The sequence below is a fragment of the Equus quagga genome, chromosome 6 (assembly GCF_021613505.1).
Source record: "Equus quagga isolate Etosha38 chromosome 6, UCLA_HA_Equagga_1.0, whole genome shotgun sequence".
Classification (NCBI taxonomy): Eukaryota; Metazoa; Chordata; class Mammalia; order Perissodactyla; family Equidae; genus Equus; species Equus quagga.
The window spans coordinates 14,901,351-14,928,043 of record NC_060272.1 but is presented as its reverse complement, the minus strand read 5'-3'; the positions used below and the strand labels follow the sequence as shown (position 1 = coordinate 14,928,043).

General features: G+C 41.8%; 1 protein-coding gene across 3 annotated transcripts in view; it reads left to right on the top strand.

Moving 5' to 3' along the window:
* Positions 1–26,693, top strand: part of FARP1 (FERM, ARH/RhoGEF and pleckstrin domain protein 1) — a 288,311-nt gene that overhangs the window by 158,069 nt on the left and 103,549 nt on the right. For all 3 annotated transcript variants that reach the window (XM_046664844.1, XM_046664842.1, XM_046664843.1), the window contains one exon: positions 25,322–25,426. In XM_046664844.1, the coding sequence (XP_046520800.1) occupies positions 25,322–25,426 (105 nt within the window). The remainder of the gene's footprint in view (positions 1–25,321; positions 25,427–26,693) is intronic.

Here is a 26,693-nt window from a genome sequence, read left to right as displayed (position 1 = left end):
GAGTTACATGTCAAAGCATTAACCTAAGTGTAAGTTACACTTACACTTAGAAATTGTTGGTTCTGAAAAAGGTTTGTAGAATTGAAAGCAGCTTTGGGGAAAGAACAAAAGTCACCTTCGGATGCATCCAAAGTTTTTGTGGTGTCAAAGATTTAGGTGACAGATGGGCTGTTGGACATATAGCTAAAGCAGCAACACTCAGAAAATTCCAGGGGGAAAGGACATGATATTATTACAGAAAAAAGGCATGTTAATATTGAGCTGGAGTTGGGAGACTGTGAAAAATTAACCATGAGTAAGAAATGGTTAACTCTTCTAAGAAATCAGTTAGGGAAACCTTGCCTCAAATAAGCTTCATATTTTAACTACTCAGTTGTTAAAAAAAAAAACATAGCTTGTTTGAGCATTGCTATTTGGAAATCTTATGGAAGAGAGGAATGCCTGACGTAATATTTCCCTGAGGGAACTAGATTTCTCCGCTTACCCAGCCAAGGCTGTGCGGCCTGGGACAGAATACCTTCCCTGACCCTCAGTTTCTTCTTCCAGCACTTCCTCGTAGGGTTTCTATGAGGGTCAAATTAGATAATGTTTGGAAAGTGCCTGGTGTAGAGTGTAGCAGACAGTCAGCAATATCTGAGAGGTACTTCGTGAAAAATGTTGCCAACGTGCAGAATGCTCGGTGACATCCAGTGACTCCCAGGTGGGACGCCACCTGCCTCTGGCCCAAGCCCCCATGCCCCTGGAACGCTCTGATTTGGACTGTTCTCCACCCTACTTTGCAACAGCTGTAGGGCTGCACTGTCTTCTCGACTGTCAATGCTCCTTGGCCAACTGTGGTCCTCTCTGAATGCTGTGTGACCAAGACCAGATGTTGCTTAGGTGCTCCTTATTGGGAACAGAAGGAAAACTCTTGAGGAACATGGAAAAGACTGACTTGAATAGAGGCTGTTGCCTGGGAATTATCCAAGGACCACAGCTCAAGTGAGAAATTTCTACTACGGTGGAATTGACAAGTTTTGAATTCCATTTGTTGTGGGAGCCATCCTGCACAAGAAGCAGTCAAACCTAACCAACTGAAAGCATGCACACACATACACACCATGCACACATTAGTGTCAGCAACATACAGAATTGTGTTACAGAAACGGGTATATTTATCTCATGTTTAATCATCTGTGGTGAAAGGAAGCATTTGTGGTTTATAACCAATCAGATGATCAATATATTCTTTTAACACCTTTGAGAGGGGGTGGATTTTTGGTTGAGGCTTGAGAACAGTTGCCATGCACGTTTCATAATAAGGTTTTAGATTTGTTGTTGTAATTTTCCTTAGTATGTTGAAGCGGGTGTGCCAAGTAGTGGAATCAGAAAGGCAACTGGGTTTTATTTAAAATGTGATTCAAAGAGTCTCCATAATGGGAGCTCCACAGGCGTTCTTTTTCTGGCTGAGTGTCCTGCTGGCTTGAAGATATGGTTATTTGACATGGAAGGCTTTTTTCCCCATTTGAGTTTTCCATTATTATTATAATATCAATAATAAATACATTGGGTTTATTATGTCTAGCAAAGATTTTCTAGCCTCTTCCTAACACATGAAAATATTCCATACTTGTTTTGATCTCTATGTTTCTCTGTTCTTTCTGGATTACGCCATTTTAAAGGACACTTCTTGAAGGCCGCCTTTTTAAGGTTTGTCTAATTGGTATTCTTTGATTATTGTTAACTTACTACTTTTAAAGGAGACTAGAAAAACAGACCTTCAAACAAAAAATATGTGTCTAGTTTATTTTGCTATTATATAGATTTAAAAACTCAGATTCCTTTTTTTTTTTTTTACCTTTTGACTCCCTTCTTCCGTTTCTCCCACCCACAACCCCCACCTCAGATAACCACCAATCTCCTCTCTGTCTATGAAATTGTGTGTGTGTTTTAGAGTTTAGATTTAGATTCCACCTATGAGAGATCATGCCCTATTTGTCTTTCTCTGTCTGACTTATTTCAGTTAGCATAATGCCCTCGAGATCCATTTGTGTTGTCACAAATGGCAGGATTTCCTTCTTTTTTATGGCTGAACAATATTGTGTTGTATGTGTATACCACAGTTTCTTTATTCCTTTATTCATTGATGGACACTTAGGTTGTTTCCATGTCTTGGGTATTGTCAATAATGCTGCAGTGAGCATGGGGGTGCGTATATCTTTTCAAGTTAGCATTTGCTTTTTTGTCAGATAAATACCCATGAGTGGAATTGCTAGATCGTATGGTAATTCTATTTTTCATTTTTTGAGGAAGCTCCATACTGTTTTCCATAGTGGCTGCACCAATTTACATTCCCACCAACAGTGCACAAGGGTTCCCTTCTCTCCATATCCTCACCAATACTTGTTATTTCTTGTCTTTTTGATAATAGCCATTCTAACAGGTGTAAGATGCTATCTCATTTTGGTTTTGACTTGCATTTCCCTGATTATTAATGATGTTCAGTGTCTTCTCATGTACCTGTTGGCTATCTGTATGTCTTCTTTGGAAAAATGTCTGTTCAGATCCTACGCCCAGTTTTTAATCAGAGTGGGTTTTTTTGCATTGAGTTGTATGAGTACTTTATATACTTTGGATATTAGCCACTTATAAGATAAGTGATTTGCAAGTATTTTCTCCCATTCATTGGTTGCCTTTATTTTGTTGATGGTTTCCTTTGCTGTGCAGAAGCTTTTTAGTATGATATAGTTCTACTTATTTATGCTTGCTTTTGCTTTTGGTATCAGATTCAAAAAATCATCACCAAGACCTGTGTCAAGGAGCTTTACTATTTATGTTTTCTTCTAGGATTTTTATGGTTTTAGGTCTTATGTTCAAGGCTTTAATCCATTTTGAGTTAATTTTTGTGTATGGGGTAAGATAGTGGTCGTTTTTCATTCTTTTGCATGTGGCTGTCCAGTTTTCCCAGCACCACTTAGTGAAGAGACTGTCCTTTTCCCATTGTATGTTCTTGGCTCCTTTGTCATAAATTAATTGACCATATATGTGTGGGTTTTACTTCTGGGCTCTCTATTCTGTTCCATTGATCTGTATCTGTTTTTCTGCCAGTACCGTGCTGTTTTAATTACTATAGCTTTGCAATATAGTTTGAACTCAGGGAGTGTGATACCTCCAGCTTTGTTCTTCTTTCTCAAGATTGCTTTGGCTATTCAGGGTTTTTTTGTTGTTCCCTACAAATTTTGGGATTATTTGTTCTATGAAAAATGCCATTGGAATTTTGATAGGGATTGGATTGAATGGACATTTTAACAATATTGATTCTGCTAATCCTTGAGCATGGAATGTCTTTCCATTTATTTGGGGTTTTTTTGTGTGTGTGAGGAAGATTGGCCCTGAGCTAACATCTCTTGCCAATCTTCCTCTTTTTGCTTGAGGAAGATTGTCCCTGAGCTAATATCTGTGCCAATCTTCCTCTATTTTGTATGTGGGATGCCACCACAGCATGGCTTGATGAGCAGTGTGTAGGTCCACACCCGGGATCCAAACCCACGAACCCTGGGCTGCTGAAGCGGAGCACGCAAAGTTAACCACTGTGCAACCAGGCCAACCCCTATTTGTGTCTTCTTTAATTTCTTTCATTAATGTCTTGCAGTTTTCAATATACAGGTCTTCACCTCTCTGGTTAAATTTATTCCGGTATTTTATTATTTTTGATGCAAGTGTGAATGGGATTGTTTTCTTTATTTCTCTTTCTGATAGTTCATTATTAATGTATAGATACACAACACATTTTTGTATATTTATTTTGCATCCTGCAACTTTACTGAATTCGTTTATTAGTTCTAACAGCTTTGTGATGGAGTCTTTAGGATTTTCAATCTATAATATCGTGTTGTCTGCAATTAGTGACAGTCTTCCTTTCCAATTTGGAAGCCTTAAACCTGAGATTCTTACATACTATTTGCAGTTAACTTTATTCAGTCTTTAGAGGGGGAGGAAAAGTCTCTCCCTTTCTAGAATAATTCAGAGAATATTTGCAAAGCCCCATAATTTTGTCTTCCTGTTGAGTGTCAACAGGTTTTTTTTAAACCTCGAAGGAAGATAACTTCAGAGCAATTAAATACTCAAGAACCAGAATAGAGTTTAGTCATCTTTATATTTATAACTAGTATACTTTCTCAGCTGCACTACAACTGAACTATGTCTAAAGACTTGCACAGAAATCAGAGCTGCATTGCTTGATTAATATATTCAACGCACTAGGAAAATTCGCTCTTAAGATCTGTGACTTAAGGGCTAAAACAACCCTTCACTTTATTTCATTTATAAATCTGAATAGTGCCAGTTTTGAAAATGTTTTCTCAATTCCAGGTGACTGTTGATTTTCTTTGTGTTTGAATTTGTGGCTTGGAAAGAAAAAAGAAGTTCAAGTCACCCTCATACTTTGTCACCTGGTCTTTCATGAAGGAAATCTCATTTTCAGGAGGAAATCTGGGTACATCTAATCCAGCTTGTGTGTTTTGGCAATAGGGACAAGGAAAGCACAGTTCCTGCTGCTCCTTATGTAAGATTTATTTTGTAGGGGGTGACCTTGGGATTCAGAGTTTTCACGTGTAATTTATGACTGTCTTCAAATTGTTACCAAGCTGAAATTCATGATCTATCAGTTGAGTCTCTGTTGTTTGATGGAATAATGATTTGACACTTTCTGGAGTCTAGTTTTGGATATGTTGCCTTTACAGAGCTCTTTTTCTAACGTCTTCAAAAGAAAAAAAAATTGTTTACCATCATCAGAAGAAAACAGGAAGCACTCACTTGGTCTGTTTGCTGTGATCAAAATGGGTTGACCAAGCCTGGTCTCTGTTTCTGAGCATCTCCCACAGCATCTGCCTTCACAACAATTCTCTTCCCAAACTCCTTTCCTTTTTCCCTTTGGGCCAGTAAAGACCCCCAGAAGCATCAGGCCCTGATGAGCTAGAGCCCTATTCTGGGGGTCCTCAGGGTGCTGCGATTCTGCCTTTTGCTCTCCAGTGAAGACTTACTCATCTATTGGCTTCCATGACTGTTGGCTGCCTTCCTATACTGTGGAGGGCATTGTGGGGTCCTGTTTATTGGCCATGCCTAACACTTTCTTTTTTGAGACATTAACAAGGTAACTGAAGTTTCTTAGCCAAATTGGATAGAGAATGTGAAATAGATACTGTTGAAACAATTCAGGACACTTTGTGGTGAACCATTGCTAAATAATGAAGGTTTCCCAGCCTGATTGGTAAATACCTTGTAAGGAAGATTTGTGAAAATAAGAAATGAATAATCATTGCTTGCTACACGGTGGCAATTATTATTATGGAATAATAGTAAACAGCACTATCTTGAAACCTCATTATGTTATGGGGTTTCCTTTTGTATGTTATGGCAGATAGGCCAATCCTGCATGTCAGTTTAGATACTTCCTAGCAGTTTTCTGAAGTGGTGGCACCAACTTATTCTCCCAGCCGTATCAGTTGTTCCGCGTCCTCACCAATATTTGGAATTGTCTGTCTTTCTCATGATAATATACTTAAAATTTTTTTTTTAACTGTGGTAAAATACATGTAGCATAAAATTTACCATCTTAACTATTTTGAAGTTCAGTATTATTAAATATATTCACATTGTTGTGCAGCTAATCTCCAGAGCTTTTCATCTTGCAACACTGAAACACTATACCCATTTAACAGCTCCCCATTTCCCCCTCCCCTCAGCCCCTGGCACCCACCATTCTGCTTTCTTTCTATGAGACTGACTACGCTAGATACCCCATATAAGTGGACTCATACAATATGCACAGTATTTGTCTTTTTTGTGACAATAATATACTTTTATGGAATGACCTGTAACCTGCTTAATATGAAATTAGTTACGGTATGTTGAATGCAAGGTGTATAACTTGTGTTCAGCCTAACATTATGCAATAAGGAATTGCAAGATACCTCATTAGAATCAGGAATAGTATTTATGAACACCCAAAGCACTTGACATAAAGTGAAATGCCTTCAGGAGTTCCTCATGCTAGAAACTCTAGGTGACTTCTTTTTGGTGTTGAGTGAATGACTGTGGTTAATTGCAATGCATTTTTCTTTAAGCTGGAAAAAATAGAAGGGAATTGTTCTTTCTATAAACACAGTTCATCTGAAAGTCTCCTTTCCTTTCCCTCTGGGCCAAAACTGGATCCACTTATTGGGAAATCCCAGACTGTAGGCCTCTCCCTCTTTCACTCCCTTTATAACAATCCTACTAATCTTTAGATTTTTTTTAGATGTCTCTTTAATATCATGCATTTTCAATTCTGTCACCTCTTGTAGAATTCAAACAGACTTAAATTAACCTTCTGTGGAATTTTTTTTTTTCAAAATATGGCAAACTTCTCTAAGTGTCCTTTAAATAATCATGGTGACATTGTTATATTTTGGAGGGTCTGTGTGCAAGAGAGTATGGAAAGATCTGGGTCCTGGATGCTGGGTGAAGAATCAGCATAATGTTCTACCTCCACACACAGCCTACACCCACTGCAGTAGGAAACCACTCTCCCACAGGATGAATCTTTACCGGTGATACGGATCTCTAGGCCATCTGAAAATTTCGTTTTGCAAATAATTTGTGGGCACGTACACACAAACCCACATATGCGTGTAGCTCACCATTAATTCGTAGGTCTGTTTTACTCCTTCTAAGTTGCTTGAACCATATTGTTTCAAGTGATTGTTCCATTTCCACACTGGATCACAGTATCTTAATATTTAATGGCACCTGAGAGCTCATCTAGGTACAGAATATCCTGCCTTATATTATATTTTAGAACTGTAAACTTTCTTTAAAAAAAAAAAAATCTAACCGTGGGCCTACCCAGGAGTAAGAAAAGAGCTGGAAGGTAGAACAGGAGAAGAACTAATGTCTGGGATCTGGGGAGAGGAAAGCACCATGAGGCAGGAGCAGCAGCATTCTTCTTAAAGCCAGCATCTTCTCTCGTATCCCATTTATATTTAAACCCTGTTGGAGGTGGCAGCTCATGTCTTTCCAAGACAAACTGTTATGCTGTTGAATATTTTTATTTTAGAAAGTACATTCTCTGTAAGCTAAAAATCTTTTACTTTTCTTTAGTCTTTTGATCCCTAGCCCTGTCCTGTTCCTACTGGCCAAGAAAACAGAACAACTCTCCATTGTCAGCCACAATACAGGCTCTTCTCGAGCTTGGAGTCCACTGCATCCACAGAATTTCTCATCTGAATGGTTCCAGGCTTGCTCTCCTCGTGCCGTTCTTTGGAAGTGAAGAACTGGAAGAGCTTCTTTGAATGTTCAGTTTTCTTTGCTGGCTCCTATTCCTCCCCCTTGCTAAGTCAAGGTGTCCCTTCCCTCTCTTCAAGAATCCCTCCACACATCAGGAATTACCTCTGGGCGGGGGTGGGGGGGAGACAATAGCAGATGTAGTCTTCATGGGTGGTCAAATTCCAGATAAAAGGGGTCAAGCTCCCCTCCCACTTTTCTTCTTTCTAATATAAAGTTTGCTATGGTATAGTCACCAGGAGTCTTAGTCTATTCTGGCTGCTGTAACAGAACACCATAGACTGGGTGGCTTATAAACAACAGAAATTTATTTCTCACAGTTCTGGAGGCTGGGAAGTCCAAGATCAAGGTGCTGGCAGACTGAGTGTCTTGTGAGGGTCACTGCCTGTTTCATAGAAGGCCATCTTCTCACTGTGTCCTCACGTAGCAGGACTGACAGGAGAGCTCTTGGGGGTCTCTCTTATGAGGGCACTAATCCCGTTCATGAGGGCTCCACCTTTGTGACCTAATCACCTCCCAAAGGCCCCACCTCCTAGTACCGTCACACTGGGGATTATGTTTCAACTTGTGAATTTTGAGAGGACACAAACATTCAGTCTGTTGCAGCCGGGTGCTGGGTTTATGCATTTGGTGGTGAAATGGGAGAAATTATTTCCTTCCTATATTTCAACAGCCATCTTCCCAAGAGCACTGAAAACAGTACTTCTGGGAATATATATTTTTTTATGAGGTCATTGAATCCATCTTTACTCTCAACTTATTACCAATTTGATTAATAATACTGTTGACCTTTGTTACTGGCTATCTGTCTCTTATGTGCTATTCTTGGTACTTGGGTATCCTACAACTTCCCTAAAAACGGAGGCTCCTGCCTGCCTCATTGGCTTGTGATTAAATTTAGGTTAGGCCGACCTTTTTTGGAATAAACTGTCTCATCAACACTTTTCCCCTTTCTTCATTGGTGAACTGCTGGTGACTTCTGGATGAAGGATTTCAGACTGAAATCCAGAAGAAAGGCTAGCCCTCCCTAACTTGTTAATCCTTCGTGTTCCTGTGAACTCAAAACCAGGTTCCGTAATTCAGAAGTCCACACGTGTGTCAAAAGGTGCTGATAAATCGGGGAGGCACCTTCTTGAACACATATTCAGATTTCTCAAGAATATTTATCTTAATATTTGTAGGTTTTCCAGTTTGGTCTTTATCGAGCTGTCACACAGAAAGAATATGTGGCTGAGGAGTTGGTAAAATGCAGCCTGTTGGTTAGAGTTATGTGTCGTTTTTTTTTTTTTAAAGAAAAACCTGAAGCCACAACGGTCTGAAAGCTGCCCTGTGTTCCCAATACCCTGCAACAGCCACAGGGCGTTTCAGCAGAGAAAACAAAGCTTGTTTTATTCCCGGCTCTTCATAGGTTTGCCTGACAGCCTTGGAGGCACACTGAGTTAAAAGGGAGCTGTTAACGATATAATAAACGCTTTTGAAGTTTTTCCATTGGGCAATCTGTCAATAGATGACTGCTTTGAAAAATGAATGAAAATCAAACATAAAGATAAAACAGCTCCCTCTACTTGGTGATGAATAAACTCATGCAAAAGAACATTCGAGTGCCTGTGCATTACCTGTCTGTAGTGCTTTGTTTCTGCTTTATGTCTTTGTTCTATGCGGTTGATAAACCCGCCTGGTCTATAGTATCATTAAGGAAAGATTCTTTTTCACAGGCTCAGACTTGGACATTTAATCTTCCTGGCCTTCTTTGCTTTTCTTTCTTTTTAAATCGTGGTTAAAAATCCATATAAAATTGACCCTCTTACCCATTTCAAGGGTACAGTTCACTAGTGTTCAGTATATTCACCTTGTTGTGCAACAGATCTCCGGAACTTTTTCATCCTGCAAATCTGGGACTCTGAACCCGTTAAACAACTCCTCCCCGCTCCTCTCCCCCAGCGCCTGATGACCACCATTCCACTTTCTGTTTCTATGAACTTGTTCCCTGCTTTCTCTTACAGATATACTCATTCCTGAGTCTTCTCTCCTACTACATTGCAGTTTGGACTAATCATGCCTTTAAGGAGGAGAGAACAATAAGTAGTTTTCACGCTAGTTTTGTAAAACAAGACTGCCAGCATATACCCACGAGTATGTGAGGCTCTAATTAGCAATTTTTTTTGGCATGGTGGCATCACTGTTAAAAATATCTTAAAGTCATCTTGCATGGTTAGCTAAGAAATTAGATGGTAAAAGGCCAATCTAAGCTTTAAAAACTAGATCTTTTCCAGCCAGATCTATGTCAGCCAGAATTGAATCTAACTATCCAATTTATAGGCAAACCTGTGAATTCTATTTCTTCTATCAAGGTGTGTTTAATTTTCAACAGATGACAGAATCTTTGTTTCAAAAATGTGCTTATTGCCCCCTTGTATTTTAATTTGATTTGTTTTTAGCACTAATGTAATTGTTTATAAATTTGGTCAAAATACATTTAATGAGTACACAATGTTGATAGAATATTATCATTCTGAATAACCCAGACTCTTTACAAGAACACGCAGTTTTTGGCTGCATGTGTAGTTGCTGTCTGTCTCCACTGCAGGTAAACGTTTTGAATGCCATCTTGTATCATAGGATTGTTTTTAAAGATAGCACTTAATTGCTTGTTTTTGTTTTTTCAGAAACATCTGTATGTTTTCAAATATGGCTTTTCTCCTGATGGCGATATTCAGACACTGTAGGCTGCCCATGTTACTAAATTGTAACTGAGCAGGATTTTGTTTAAAAGATGTCATCTATCCCATGCCGTTTATTATATATCTTACATTTGCCTTCCACTTTCCCATGGCTAGCTGAGCAGGGGTGACGCCACATAAAGGTGAAGTGTCACTCAAATGCTGATTGCTGGCGTATTCTAACTTCAAAGTAAGGTTTTATAACAAGGGGCATGAACTGAGCCCCAAACTGAAAACCGGTACGAATTACCAACAGAATGTGCTATATCCAAGACATCTTTCTCTTTACCAAATTTTGAAATAATCACAGAAGAACAAACTAGTGAACTAGTTCAAAAGGGAGCCGAAATTCCAGGAACTCGAAAAGCACTGCCTCAGACACAGTGAACACATGGGTGTATTCTCTGAGCAACACTAAAAAACACAAACCCTCCTTTTATTTCACATATTTAGTGTGTTTGTTAGAGCCATCTGAAGGATGAGGCCACATGGTCAATTACTGTTTGCACCATGACGGTTTTGCTGTGTCAGTGCTGTCTTCCTGTAGGTGTTTCTGTCCCTGTCTGACTGTCACATGACTAGATTTGTTGCACACTCTTGCCCAGTTTGACATATGTTTCCTAGTCAATAGAATGTCCTCCTTTATTTTCTCCGTTTCCTTCCAGTGTTTCCCCTATGGTTGGCCTTTCATGAGTGGTTTGCATTGGCGGCTTTTGGAAGATGTCAACTCTTTGAGCAACAATTTCTTTAAATAAAAATCTATTCTCAAACTGGCTTTAGAATCTAGATCCCAGCTTACAGTTGTTTTTGTTAAAGACTGTACTATTATAGTCTGTCCATGAGAATTATGGTTTTAAAATGATTTCATTCATTCACCCCTTAGGCAGATCTTTATGACACCCACTATCATGCTGTTCTCCTGAATGAAAGAGACAAAGATTCATGCTCTACCAGAGCATGCATTCTATCAGAGAAAGATAGCCATGGATAAGAAACATTATAAAGAAATATACTGCTTTGGATGCATGAGAGTGAAAAATGAAAAGAAATAGAGTGGAATAAGAGGGATGGAGGTATGGGAGGAAACTGCAGTTTTAAGTAGGGTGTTTAGAGTCAACTCCATTGAGAAGCTGTCATTTGTGCAAGGTTTGAAAGATGTAGGGAATTATCTGTGAAGATTTCTGGGGAGAGAGCAATCCAGGCAGAGGTAGCAGCCAGGGCAAAGGCCCTGAGGCAGATGTGTGCCTGATATGCTCAGATAGGGGCAAGGAGGCTTATGTGGCTGGAGCTGAGTGAGCAGGAGGGAAAGCAGTTGGGTAAGAGCTCAGACAGGTGACGTGGGGTGGAGCAGATCCCCTGGGGCCTTGTTTTCCATTGTAAGGCCTCTGACTTTGACTGAGTCTTGAGCAGTGGAGTAACACATCTGATTTAGTAGAAGATGACTGCTCTGATAGAACTGACTTGAGATGCTATTTGAGAATTGTTTATGTGATGAGTCAGATGATAATCATAAGTGACAGAGGTCAAATGCAGCAGAGAAAAACAAGGAGATTACCATGAAAAAAATTTCAACAAGGTATTCAAACTGGTGAATTTGAGAAGAATATCATGACAGCTAAGCTGTGTGGTTTCCAAGTTCTTGCACACCATGAATGTGTGCAAGTGTGTGCATGAACCAGAATCGTGGGGTTGGGGCCAGCCCTGTGGCCGAGTGGTTAAATTCATGCTCCACTTCGTGGCCCAGAGTCTTGCCAGTTCGGATCCTGGGCGCAGACCTAGCACCGCTCATCAGGCCATGATGAGGCAGTGTCCCACGTAGCGTAACCAGAAGGACCTATAACTAGAATATACAACGCTGCACTGGGGGGCTTTGAGGAGAAGGAAAAAAAAAAAAAAAGACTGGCAACAGATATTAGCTCAGCTGCCAATCTTCCTAAAATATAAATAAATAAACAAATAAATAAATAGAATCACGGGGTTACTTTTCCAAACCCTTCATGCTTGTGAGATTCCAGGTTTTTTATGGGGTTTGAGGATGTGGATGATATGAAGTTTCCGGGTGAACCTGATCTTCAGAGTCCCCTCAGCATCATTGCTGTCCTGGAATTAGCTTCTTAATTAAACCCCGGCTGTTGATCAGCATTCCTTTCTGTTAAATTTGTCAGAACTTAAAGAGTCTGTATGAAAGCCATGCAGAATGATCTTGTCTGTCAGCACTGTGGTTTATTAACACCCAACGAGCTTGTTGTCTGATACTTAAATTAAAGGAAAAATGTGTTTAATTCAGACTCTTTCAATCCATCTGGTATATTGTCAGTATTTTGGATATGCTTTTGTTATATGCTTATTTGTAAGTTTCTCTTGGCTAGGCCTGGGGTCTGTATGCTGACATGTTGTCTTACTCCAGCAAGTTGCTCGTGGGAAGGGACCGTCATCAACAATGAACACATATAATTTTTTTGCATTTTAGTGGTTTTCAAATTTGTAGATGGTAGACTGTTTTTTCCCCCTACTTCCTCTAATATCCGTTGTCTCAGTCCCTAACCACTTATCAGAAGATACTAAAATATAAGGGAAAGTATAAATTTTATTTTACAGTGGTGAAAGTGTGGTGAGGCTTAGAAATAGTCAAGAGGGAGTTTTCATAGCTACCAAAGGTTGGAAATAACTTGGAAAAGGTTTTAACTAAAAATGAAGCATAATTGTTAACTATGATTTATCAAGTGCCTGCTAAGTGCTGGCACTGGTGCTTGACCTTTCATGTGTATTTACTGCATTTAATTCTCACAGCCGCCTCCTTAGGGGGTGTTGTTATTCCATTGTTCAGATGGGAAAATCACCCTGCCTGGGCGGCACAGCTGGTAAGTGACAAGCCAGGCATCGAGGTGGTGACCTGACAATTCTGGAACCCCTGTCTTCCCCACTCTGTGCTGCTCCCATATGGAATCTCACACAATTCTATACTTAATAGGAATAGATGTATCCCCTGGAAATGATGGAAAAGTTAGGTTTCCCTCTATCTTTCATTATTATAATGTATAATTTCTTTATAATGAAAATACTTTTTATAGTGCTTGACTTTTTCTTTATCCCTGCACCCCCTGCAAATTTACCAGTGTTATTATTTTTGGACATTTTTTTTCCATATTGTTTTATTGTCATAAAATACACATAGTGTAAAAGTTACCACCTTAAGCATTTTTAAGTGGACTCTGTACCCATTAAACTGGAACTCCCCACCGCACCCCACCGCCAGCCCCTGGAAGTACCATCTACTTTCTGTCTCTATTAGATATGCTTCTTGTACTTTTGTTATGGCCTGTTTTGTAAGTTTCTTTTCTCTAAGTCTAGAGTCTCTGTGCTTACATTAATCTGAGCTTTCCAGCTTTTTAAAGGAAGAGAAGTCCTAACTCTGGTTAGCCCCTGACCCCCTTGCAGATACAGAAACCTGGAGCCGGAGCCCACTCCCACCCCCAGTCGCTTCCGCAGCTAATGTTAAACCTGAGATGTACATGAGAAAGAAGGAAAAATAAATAGTATTTGTTTGGGACTTTTCTGGGGACTCCAGGGCTGAGAATTCTTACAAGGTCCTGAAAGCTATGTTTTCACACTTAGATTTACATATTTTTAATTTAGAAGCCTTATGCATAAAAAATAACTTAAAAATCCCTTTTCGGGATAAGAAAATGTTCCCATTCTTCCTACTGACTAATTTAAAAACATTAAAAATGTTTTCTGTTGAAAGTGTCTGTAAACATTTAAAATAATTTTTTTTATTTAATGTTCTTGGAAGTTCTCCAAGAACCTTGGAGACTGGTTATTGGGGAAACTCTGTGTTTCAAAAACATGGTAGAAGGACTCTGCCTGCACGTGAAGAAAGATGAGACCCGGAACCACCTATGTTATTTGCTGGCTTTGTTTTACCAAGTCTTCACTTTTCTGTTCAAACGTTAAGCTAAATTCAATAAAGTATCTACTTTCCGTCTTCCTTTGGAATAATAATTTTGGAGGCCAAGCGTATAATATCAGGTGTATTTTCAGAAAGTTCAGGCTCAGCGAGCTGAATGCACTTTTGAGGCTTAAGTAGGCCGCTGAGCCCAAAGAGAAAAAGGCCAAACTAAATAGACGAGGAAAATGCAAGCATTTTTCTCTTGCTGGAAAGGGCGTAATGCTTTCCTTAAGCAGCCATAATCTGGTTTATACTTGCCTTATTCACTATTTGTGTGATATTTTATTACCTGCTTAGTGGACATTTAAAGTAACAAGATGTCAGGCAGGATTTTTTATTTTGGTAAATTTTGGAATTTCTTATTCAAAATTATCAAAAGACAATGAATTGCTCAAGGTCAAGAGCAAACAAACCTAGCACTACGGGTAGCTGAATTCTCCGTGAACATTTTTCTTCTTTTGGCCGGCTGACAGGTTTGCAAGAAGGCGATGGAAATCCTTCCCTGCCCCTCCCGCACCCCCGCTGCACGTGTGCACGCATGCACGCATGCGCACACCGAGGAAGCCGGGCTTGGGGGGGGGGTGTGGAGCGAGAAGGGGGGGTTGCTAATGACGCTGCCGTCGTAATGTAGCTGCATTACAGCGAAGGAGCTGAAAGGGCCCATTCTCTTCCTGGCCTGGAGCCGGGGACTCTGAAATCCAATCTGAAATGTGTTTAATGAGTGTTCTGAACGCCAGGGCTCAGTGCAGAGGGGAACAAGGAGCGCAGTGTGCCCTCGCAGACAGCATGGCCACCCTTGGAGCCGCGGCAAGGAGGAAGAATCGCGGCATTTGTGGACCGAGAAGATGGGCAGGCCTCAACATTTAGCTGCGTTCTCCCAGTTCTCCCAGAATGAAAGGCTTGTCCGGCTCTCCAACTTTGGGTTTGCAGTTAGAGTTCCTGTTCTTGCTCTGGTTGGCGTTTCACAGCAACGGTGATCACGCTGTTTCCTGCCAGGCTACCACCAGGTGTGCTGTTCAGCTTTTGCGTCATTGGCTGCTTCCTCCTCCTCGTCCCCTGTCGTCATCATCATCATCATTGCCAATACTCGGTAGAGCTTCCTGAGTACTGGATACTGTCCTGACAGCTGGAGGTGTACCAAGTCGTTTAATCCTCACCACATCCCTATGAAGTGGTTTAGTCCTTGGGCCCATTTTACAGAAGAGGAAACTGAGGCCCAAAGAGTAACATGCCTAAGGGCACACTGCCATGGAGTAGAGATCGGGGATTTGCGAGAAGGCAGATGTCTCTAGAGTTTGTATTCTTAATACTTAGATTAAACTGCCTAAAGTCACCCCAGGGCTGGAGAAACAGCAGGGGAACCCTCTCCCATGGTTCAGCTGTGGGTTTCTTTGTTAAGTAAGGAATCCTGCCTTTGCAGCAGAAGATGATGATTGGCTGACGTGACCCTCACCTTAGCTTGCAGGGACTGTGTCATACTATGGTTATACTGACTACCTGTCTCATACTGTAGGTCCTACTAACCAGCTCTGGTGCCTCCGGTTATAGCTGCTGGAAAGTGTCGGCCTCGTCCCTTGGTTTTATTAGTAAGTTTTCTCCAGGACAATTAGGATCATCAAAATTATGGGTGTAAGTCTTGAAAGAGATAAGTGGGAAAGTAGATAGTGAGGCTTAATGGTTAGGAGCAGATTCTCTGAAGCTGGGTTTGACTCCCACCCCCACAGTGAGTATGACCACAGCAACTCTGTCCTCCAGCCTGGAGTGTCCCAGTGCGTGTGGCTCAGATGAGTTGCTGGTATATGGGTGTATTGGTCCCTCTACCCACAGGGTGAGCCCCCAGGGCAGTAGCATCTGGCCTCCAGTGTATTTATTTGCTCTGGCTGGTCACATAAACGTTGCTATTGATGTTCCCTAAGGGAAAATGGTGGAGACCCTGCTCTGGCGTCTGATGTGCTGTCAAGAAGTCTGGTGTCATTCTGATTCACTAGCTATTGATTTTCTCTCTCATAACTTTTAGAATCTTCTTTTTATTCCTTGTGTTCCCAAATTTTCCAATAATTTGCCATGAAATGCGTTGTACTCATTCATTCTGTGAAATACTCTTGCCCGTCTCCATCTAGAAAGTTACACCCTTCAGTTCTGGAAAATTTCCTTTTATTCGATGCCTAATTTCCTTTCCTCGTGTGTCCCTCTGTCTAGAAGTCACATTATTCCGATGTTGGAACTCCTGAACTGAGCCTCAAATGTTTTCCAGTCTCTCCTTCTTGCCACCTTTTTGTCGTCGGGTCTAGTTTCTGGGAGAGCTCTTAACTGTCCCTTTAAACTCGTCTAGTGACATTTTTATTTCTCTCATGCTGTTTTTGATTTCTTACGAGCTCTTTCTTGTTCTCCAAATATTCCTTTTTATAACCTTCTGGAGTTTTTTTAGTTATAAACTCTTAGCTATATGAGGATACAAATTACAGTGTTTCTAAGTTTTTTATTCTATCCTGCATTATCGGAAATACCTGGCCTCTCCCACTCTGAACTTTTGGGGAGTTCTGCGTAATTTGGCTGCTTCCTATTGCTGACTCTCTCCTCTCCTCTGTAATTAGATTTCAGCTTTCTCCTCTGTCATCTTCTAGAATTTTGGGGAAATCTCTCACCTGCTGTCTCTTCTCTCATTTTCTCGATTTTGTATGAATTTATTCCTTTTTTCCTTCTGTCACTGTTTTTTTTTTAAAGGAGGATTTCTGGGTATAGTGGAGATATGCTGCATGTATTCAGTCTGCCATATTTAGCTACAAGTCTGACATTCTTTTTATCATTTATGTTCAGCCCAGTCTGGGAGTGGCCTTGTGCTAAAATTTCTAAGAAAAATATGCATTTGTGGACAGGTAGGTGGGTTCCTGTGGAATTTCTCAAATTGTACTCACCTTGAACGTCTGCTTCGTTGGCAGCTCCTGACTCTGTGCAGAGGGGCTGGGAAGGGAAAGCCCTGGATGGACGGTTGGGGTGGCAGGACCGTGTGTTCTGACTTCACGGGGTAGAAAGGCCTCAAAGAAGAAAGTATTTTGTAAAAAAATCTTCAGTTGTAGAACGCCGTTCATATCTAGAGCAAAAACAGTAAACAGAGGAAAAGCTTTTAATAGCAGGAAGAATTATTTCCCATAATTAGTCTACCACTTGCTGAGTGGATAATTTGATTATTGAGTTAGAGAAATTTTGGAGGCCAGAATTTTTATGTTATCTCAGATCCATTCATTGAGTTGTTATTTCCTTATAATCTTTTTATTTGAAAGGGTCAAGTGCTTGATGGGACTTCATTGTCTCTGCCCCCGTGTGGCTGAGAGATGAGTGACAGCACCACGGAAGGTAGCTGTATGAGTCTGCTCAAGCTGCTGTGACAAAGTACCGCAGACCGCTGGTGGCTGAAAACAACATAAGTGTGTCCTCTCAGAGTGCTGGAGGCCGGAAGTGTGAAATGAAAATGTCACCAGAGCCACACTCCCTCAGAGACTCTGGGTGGGGGCCTTCAGTCCTTGGCTTTCCTTGACAAACAGCCACATCGCTCCAGGCTCTGCCTCTGTCGTCACATGGCCTTCTCCCTGTGTGTCTCTGTCTTCACACCATCTTCTTATAAGGACACTAGTCATATTTGGGTTGGAGCCCACCCTAATGACCTCATCTTAACTTGATGACAGCTACAAAGACCCTGTTTCCAAATATTCCTGGGTACTGGCAGTTACAACATATCTTTTTTTTTTCTTTTTGATGGGGAAGATTGTCACTGAGCTAACATCTGTGCCAGTATTCCTCTATTTTTTTTTGTACCTGGGACAACATGGCTTGATGAGTGGTGTATAGGTCCATGCCTGGGATCTGAACCTGTGAACCCCGGGCCACTGAACCAGAGCATGCGAACTTAACCGCTGTGCCACTGGGCCAGCCCCCAATCTATCTTTCTGAAGGACACAATTCAGCCCACAACAGTGAGTTTGGTATTTTTTGCTATGGTTGAGTCTCAAGCTTGACATTAGCCCCAAAGGGAAATCAGAGCGAGAGACCAAAGAGCCAGTCAGCCCTGCCTGTTGGGGAGGCACCTGTCATTCCGAAGCAACTCAGTGACTTGACTGGCACCTTGCACTCAAAGCATAGTCTTTGCACAAGCAGCAGCGTCCCCTGGGAGCTTGTTAGAAATGCACAGTCTCAGGCCTCACTCCGGCCCTCCGAAATCAGCGTCTGCAGCTTCCCCAAGTCTCCAGGTGATCAGTGCGCACATAAATCGGAGGAGTGCTGCTCTGAATCTCCTTCAGCGGAATTGGAGGGCAGAGCGATCATGGCCCCGGGTGGACTCTGCTCTTGGGCACATTGTCACACAGCACGCCAATGTGGTAGCCAGGCTTTCCATCCCATGACAGTGCAGAGACATGCCTTTGGGCCTGGGAAATGGGTCCTCTTCCTCAACGTCAACCCATTCTCCTGCCATTAATTCTGTAAGTCGATGTTTCCCCATCACAGTAGCAGCAGCAATAATAGAGAACCTGTGTTTGGGGCCAGGCCCTTTGCTAAACATTTCACAGTCATGGTTTTATTTAATTCTCCCGTCAATCCTAGGGGGTGGATTATAACTGCTCTAGTCCTTTCATGACTCCATATCCTGTGGACTAAACTGTGTCCCCCCTAAATGTATATATTGAAGCCTTAACTCCCAATGTGGCTGTATGTGGAGTAAGGAAGTAATTAAGGTCAGATGAAGACATTAGGGTGAAGCCGTGATCCAATAGGATTAGTGTTCTTATAAGAAGAGACACCAGAGAGTGCTCGCTCGCTCGCTCTCTGTCTCTCTCACTCACATAGCACTCACCATATATTCCAATTCAGCTGGTTATTTGTCTGCATCCCCAACTCCGAGACAGTTGTGTTGATTTCTGTTCCTTCGGCACTCAGCACGGTGGCTGCACCTGGCTCCTTGCTTGATTACTGCACCCCGGCTCCTCAAGCCATCAGAGTAATTCAGACTTCTACCCACCTGGTCACAGACTACTGAAGGGCGGTGGGAAATCTGTGCCCGTTATAACGCCCCGAGATCAGGCAGGTTGAGGGCTAGTGGGTTACAGAACTTGGAACAATATTCTAATAGGTATTAACGGTAGGAAAAAGGGGGCCAAGGCCTTTGAGAGAAGCCATTCCCCTCTGCTGGATAAGAGCATGCCCTGGTTGTCATGGTTACGTTAATCCCAAGCCAGAAAAAAAAACAAAACCCTTCCAGAAACCACTCTCTGAAACCTCAGCAGATGCAAATTTTGTAAACCTGGTCGAACATTCTCTTTATAGATTCCTGTCTGTGAGATTCTCTCAGAAGGGGAGGACCTTGCCTTTCAAGCAGGAGGAATCATTGTCCAGACCCTTCGAGGAGGTGGGGCAAGGGAGGAGATTATACCCCCAACCCAGAAAGAATTGTATCTTTCCTCTCTCAGAGGAGAAAGACGTATTCCCGTATAAACCTTCACATAATGGAGAGAAGCTGAAGGCGGGGACATACTCTACAGGCACAATAAACGAAAGCCACTTTGATTCACAATTTTTGATGTCTTGAAGCTGTATGTGAATGTTCATTCCATTTATTATTCAGTCCTTAGTTGCCAGACATTCCTCAAGAATATAAACCTCCTCCTAAGATTTAGTTTTATAGAATTCCGTGAAAAGCCCATTCAAAAGGGAGAAAGCCATAGGGACACACAGTTTGAAATGAGCCAGTTTATTTGTGCGGTAGATTAAAATTCAGATTCCTTTTGGAGCATAATTAAAAGTAGTCAAGAAGAAAAAAACTGGGAAAAATGTGATTATGTAGTTTCATTAATTGCTGATTTGTTCTCCAAAGTAAGACATATAATTACTATTGGGTTTCTTTCCTGTAAGGAGTACACTTCTAGAATATTGTAATCAAGACTGGCAGTGTGTGGGGTCGGCCAGACTGGCAGTTTCGTAGAGGCTGTGGGCATCTTAGGAGTCTGTCCCCTCACCCTCAATACAAACACTTGGGGACAATTTAAAAAATTAATTTGTCATAACATCCCTTTCATATTAAACCATTACTTACAAATATAGGTTTTCAAATAACTTACAAATATAGGTTTTCAAATGATGGCTAAGTAATTTGATTTCCCTTTCTCATGAATGACAGCTTGTGCAGTCTTACATATAAATAAATGCATGTGTGCTTGTGTGTGTGTGTGTGGGGGTGTGTATTTTTGAGAAAATCCTTTTACAGATGAATTTTTCTCAGAGTCCCTTCTTTGTGTTCTGCCAGCTTCAACTGTGCTGTTGCCACCTCTTTCCCCATTCAGACTTCATTGACTTATTTATGGGTTTGTTTTAACAATAAAGGACCAGCTAGTAGATTTGTAGCTTTTGAACCCCATCATCAGCTTCTAGTGCAGAGCCTGCCCTAAATGCATAATTTGTGGTTACTTCCAACAGTGTTCATTTTATGCCTTTTTGCCAGACACATAAAAGAGCTCTTTGTGCTGAGAAATATCAGTGAACATCTAGTGCACACACACTCATTCTCCCCGTGTGATAAGGCCCTTCACAGCTCCTCTACTGGAGCTGGGTCCTACCCCTCAATATTTTCCTAAGATCTCACATAAAGAAAATAGATTCTTTATTTTCTTATTCTTTTTTTTTCTTTTTGAGGAAGATTAGCCCTGAGCTAACATCTGCTGCCAATCCTCCTCTTTTTTTTTTTTTCGCTAAGGAAAATTGGCCCTGAGCTAACATCAATGCCAATCTTCCTCTACTTTATATGTGGGACGCCTGCCACATGGCTTGATAAGCAGTGCAATGTCTGCACTCGGGATCCAAACCAACAACCCTGGACTGGGATGCCACCAGGCCAGCCCCTATTCTTAGTCTCTTTTTTTTTTTTTTTTTGAGAAAGATTAGCCCTGAGCTAACTACTGCCAATCCTACTCTTTTTGCTGAGGAAGGCTGGCCCTGAGCTAACATCTGTGCCCATCTTCCTCCACTTTATATATGGGACGCCTACCACAGCATGGTGTGCCAAGCGGTGCCATGTCTGCACCCGGGATCGGAACTGGCAAACCCCAGGCCGCCAAGAAGTGGAATGTGCGAACTTAACCGCTGCGCCCCCAGGCCGGCCCCCTTATTTTCTTATTCTTAAAAATAGTTTAAACGGCTTCTATTGTGCATCACCCTCTCCAGTCGTTTATAGATATGAAATTCATCCTCAGTTACGTTTTTTTTTTTTTTGGCCTTTTTCTTCTGCATTTTTTTAATTGTGGTAAATATACATAATATGTAATTTATGATTTTCACCATTTTTAAGTATTCAATTCAGTGGCATTAAGTACATCCACAATGTTGTGCGACCATCACCACTATTCATTCTGCATTCTGTGATATGATTTTGCACAGAATTAGTTTTAGTGTGAAATTCAAAAAACTTCGTTGGAGACAAGTATAGAGAAATGATGTTGCAGACGGACGGAGTAAATCCACTATGGCAAGAAAAAGGGGTAATTTTCCTTAAAGAATGAGGATGAAACTCTTTCTCTGCTTCCCCTCTCCGAGATGCTTCTTCTGAACTGAGCCTTGGGTGTGTGGGTACACCCTGACAGTTCTACCCTCACTCCTAAAAGAAACGGAAATAGCATCCCTGAACTTTGGGGTCATGATGTCTAGAAGCATTTTAGTCCATAGCTGCCTGGTACATGTTGGGGTGTCAATGCTGGGTGCTCCTTACCCATGAACTTGTCATGTAGCGGCTGCATTTAAACTCTGCTACATACCTTCCAGCGATGCTGCATTCTGGCTCTCCGTACATCCCTGAATGTAGCCAGCATTCACAGGGGAGTTCATTTAATGCTTTATGGGCATCTAGTTTATAGATGTGTTTTAGGAGCTATAGTATCATTCCACCTCTAAATTGACTTATCCTCGTATAAAAATTTTGTTACCTTACAAGAGTTATTTTGCATAAGGATTTGTACAAATAATAGATTTTAAGGAAACTTTTAAGAATTGAGACCGGATTTACATCATTTATTAAGCAGATTCCAAGCATCTATTTCCAGCCCATCATTCTGCAGGAAGTCATTACCCGTGCTTGTCTCTGCTGGACGTAAGTGGTATTGAAATGCTGAAGTAATGCTGCAGGTTCTAGGGCTCAACACAGCCTCTTATTATCGCCAAGATATGCTCCATGCATTTGCAGAAGTCTCTGCTGACTCCGTAAGGACCCGATTCAGATGGTAACGCTCCCTCTCATCTGTGTGTTCCTTAAAGTGCTGAGCTGAGCGCCATGTCCATAAAGACATCCATTGTATATTGACTTTTGACTTGTTTAGACGTCCAGCGTTGAATTGTAAAGTCTCATTTTGCAGACCCTGGTAAATCTAGATGAAGTGATCAAGTTCTCTTAGTTCCAGGAATTCTTTGGGAAATATGAGTGCTTGCCAGCTGGTCAGGTAATTGGGTGGTTCATTTTGTAACAAATAGGAAATGTCAAGGATTCTGAGAAAGAAGAATTGTGAAACTGGAATGTGATTTTCCCTTAAAAAAATCGTATGATACAGAAATTATTCCACAACTTGATAGCCCCTATTTTATTTCTGTAATATATTTTTTTAAATATAGATGCTCATTTTAAATCTTTTTTTTTAAGATTGGCACCTGAGCTAACAACTGTTGCCAATCTTCTTTTTTTGCCCCTGCTTTTTTTCTCCCCAAATCCCCCCAGTACATAGTTGTATATCTTAGCTGTGAGTCCTTCTAGTTGTGGCATGTGGGACGCCACCTCAGCATGGCCTAATGAGCAGTGCCATGTCCGTGCCCAGGATCCGAACCCTGGGCCGCCAAAGCAGAGTGCACGAACTTAACCACTCAGCCATGGGGCCGGCCCCTGTTTCTATAATATTTTTAATCCTGTCTACGGATTTTGCTGGACTGAGGGAGGGCCTCGAACAGGTAGCTGTGCATTAGGTATTCATGTAGCTTTTTGGAGGTAGAACCCAGGTGAACTTGAACCCAGGACCCCCGTTAGCCTGGCTGATGAACTCCCTAGTGCTCTCAGCCTGGCTGAATCAGGCAGATTGCTGTATCAAAGAGATGGAGAATAGAATTGGTGACCAGTAATCTATGTGGCCCTTAAGTCCACTGGATGAATGCAGGTGTACGTGTGTGGGGGCAGGGGGAGTACGTTTGACAGAGAAGAATGTGGTTCAGGGACTGGCCAGTGGCACAGCAGTTAAGTTTGTGCACTCTGCTTTGGCAGCCTGGGGTTCACTGGTTCAGATCCCAGCCACGGACCTACGCACTGCTTATCAAGCCATGCTGTCGTGGTGTCCCACATGTAAAACAGAGGAAGATGGGCACAGATGTTAGCTCAGGGCCAGTCTTCTTCAGCAAAAAGAGGAGGATTGGTGGCAGATGTTAGCTCAGGGCTACTCTTCCAAAAAAAAAAAAAATGTGGTTCGCATGCGTCATGTGTTACTCCTGCCATCAGTGCAAGTGAAGTGATTCTACCAGTGACCCTTGGACCAGGCATTCAAAGTCTAGAGCCTGGTGAGTTTGGAATTATCCATGGGGAATATTGCACGCTTTTAGATAGCTGTGAATATCTTGTGGCTTTCAGTGATGAGCAATATGGGCGCATAAAGTGGCATCCATAAAAAAAAAAGATGCTTTATCGCTGGACACTGAAGCATCTTTGCCATCTCCTCAGGTCATGCTGGGGCAGGCTAATGGACATGCCCATCATTGTGCTCGTCAGGCTCTGGCTTCTACTGTCAGTCTCCTGGGCTACTAATTGGTTCCTAAAATGCTCTGCTCTTCTCAGAGGGGAGGAGAAAGTATAAAAGCAGTAACTGTAGTTAATGTAGACATTTTTCTTCTAGTGTTTGATCTCTGCAGTGGAGTTGGATCCATGTTACTAGTGGGTCATTAGGAATCCCCCAGATAGTGAAGAGAAACCAAGGCATATGATTCTGAGTGTTTCGGGTAGCAGTCGTGTTCTTATGTATCATATTCCCTCTCCCTGTAGATTCAGTGTAGAGAAAATGCATGTGAATATTGATTTCAGCAGACGTTGATTGAGCACCAGGGGCTTTGCAGGGGAATAAGAATATAAAGGTGAATAAGTAGCCAAGAATTTAATTGGAGAGACAGAGTCATATTCTTAATGGTATATATTACAGTAGAATGAGTAACGTTTACGCATTTCAACAAAATTGGTTGGTCTTAGGGCGTTGTGGATACAGGGATTAATAAAAGATGACCTTTCCTGTCAACGTATGTGTGGTCTAGATGGGATCTGCACAAAGCCCCTGAGAGCTAGAGAAGAAAGGCATAAATTCTGGCTTGCTTGTGGAGGAGGAGAAAGGAACAGGGACAGGGTTTCAAGCGCCACAAAAAGGGCACGGCATCATGAGTTGAAAACTTAGGTCTCCACAAAACCTGCACACAAATACTTACAGCAGCTTTATTCATAATGACCAAGACGGGAAACCAAGATGTGCTTCAGTAGGTGGATGGGTAAACAAGCTGTGGTCCATCCAGAGAGCGGAATATTATTTAGCAATGAAAAGAAAACTAAGAAGCCATGAAAAGACATGGAGAGACCTAAATGCATATTGCTAAGTGAAAGAAGGCAATCTGAAAAGGCTGAATACTGTGTGATTCCAACTGTATGACATTCTGGAAAAGGCAAAACTGTGGAGACAAAGATCACTGGTTGCCAGGGGTTCAGGAGGAGGGGGATGAGGGCTGAGTTCGTGGAGCGCAGTGGGTTTTTAGGATGGTGAAACTGTCCTGTGTGATCCTGTAATGATGGATGCATGATACTATGCATTTGTCAGGACCCATAGAACTATACATTAGAGTGAGCTCTAATGTAAACTATGGGCTTTGGGTGATGATAATGTATCGATGTGGGCTCAACAATTATAACAAATGTACACACTGATGCAAGATGTTAATAATAGGGACACTGTGTGTGTGATGGGGAGAGGTGTTTGGGAACCCTCTGTACTTTCTGCTCAATTTTCCGTAAACCTCTAACTAAAAAATGAAGTCTATTATTTAAAAAAAAGGGGATGGTGCCTAGGATTGAGATGAGAAGAAGTCAGAGATTAGCATCTAAGGGTGAGAACAGCGTGAGACGGGCCGAGCGGTGTGTACAGTACTCACGGGGTGGTCAGGGTATCATGGAGATGGGTGGTGGCAAGCTTCCTTGGTGGGTGGAAGTGAAGAGGCTTCCTGCGGTGGGGGCTAAGGTTTGTCTTCATCACGGTTTGTTTTCATCGCTGCCTTCCTCACGGGGCATAACGCCTGTTGTTTCTGTTTTCAGCAAAGAGCCCCGGGGAAAGTGTTGCTGGATGCCGTTTGCAACCACCTCAACCTTGTGGAAGGTGACTATTTTGGCCTCGAGTTTCCCGACCACAAAAAGATCACGGTAGGTGATGTCACATTAATGTTGCTATTTTACTGTGGGTTCAGCTTGGGAGAGGAGAGTAATTGGTACCTTTCCTTGGCCATACAGAAATACATAGAAGAAAAACACTCAGAAAGCCCTTGTTAATCTTCTTTTGAAAGTGATGTGTGCATATGATTAGCAAATTCAAAGAGAGTACACAGTGAAGACTGTCTCCCCCTCTCACCCTTCCACCTCTCTCTCTAGGAACCACCATTTCCAGTTTCTTGTGTGTCCTTCTGATAAAAGTCTGTGTATGTGTATATGCAAACATGTATTTTTGAAATACATGAATGTGAGGAAACCGTATGCAATGTCCTCTACCACCCCCTCCACTTCCATTAGTGTATCATGGAGATCTTCCCTTTTCCGCACATGGAATCCACTTCCTTCTTTGTTACAGTTTCATGCCATTCCACTGAATGGGTATGCCGTAATTTACAACCTCTACTGTAAACCCTGGGGTACTTAGGTTGTCCCCAGTCGTTTGCTGTTACAAATGATGCTACAGTGAATGTACCAGGACATTCGTCTTTGCTCATGGCCAAGCGTTTTGGCAGTTCAGATCCAAAGGCATGGAATTGCCTCATCCATGTGTTTGATCATTTTAACGTTTACAAAATATGTCACCTTGTTGTTGAAAAAAAGTTTCACTCATTTGAAGCCAATAGCTTACTGTTCTCTTTTATCTCTTTTGGCTGATGTTACCTTCTTAAGACTGTATCCGAGTATGTCTTTCATTAGACACCCTTTTAAGCTGTGAGTTTGTTGACTGTATTTCTGTTTATTCTTCCATTCAGTGCATGCTGAGGTCCTGGACCTTGCGCTAGCCACTGTAGTGGAGATCCAGTAATAGTAACTGCAGAGAATGTAGAATTTAAGTGGGATGCCAGGCTTAGTCAGCGGTCAGTACAGGGCATGTGACAGGTGCTCCACTGCAGCCAGGGGGTGTTGGGCAGTGGGGGCAGCAGAGAACATTTGTGTTCAGGAAATCCTTCCCAGATATTGAGAAACTGAGTCTCATGAAGCCAATAGTAGTTGAACTATGGAAAAAATATTCCTGGGAGAGGGGCACCCCATGTACAAACAGCAGAAAGCAAATGGACTATTCAGGCACCTGCAAATCAGGCTGGAGTTGAGAAGGGAGAGGGAGGCAGGCTCTGGTGAAGGAGGTGAGAGATGAGGAGGCTGAAAGGTAAGCAGAAACCGGATCTGGAAAAGCTTTCTATACCATTGCCATCCTGTAGAA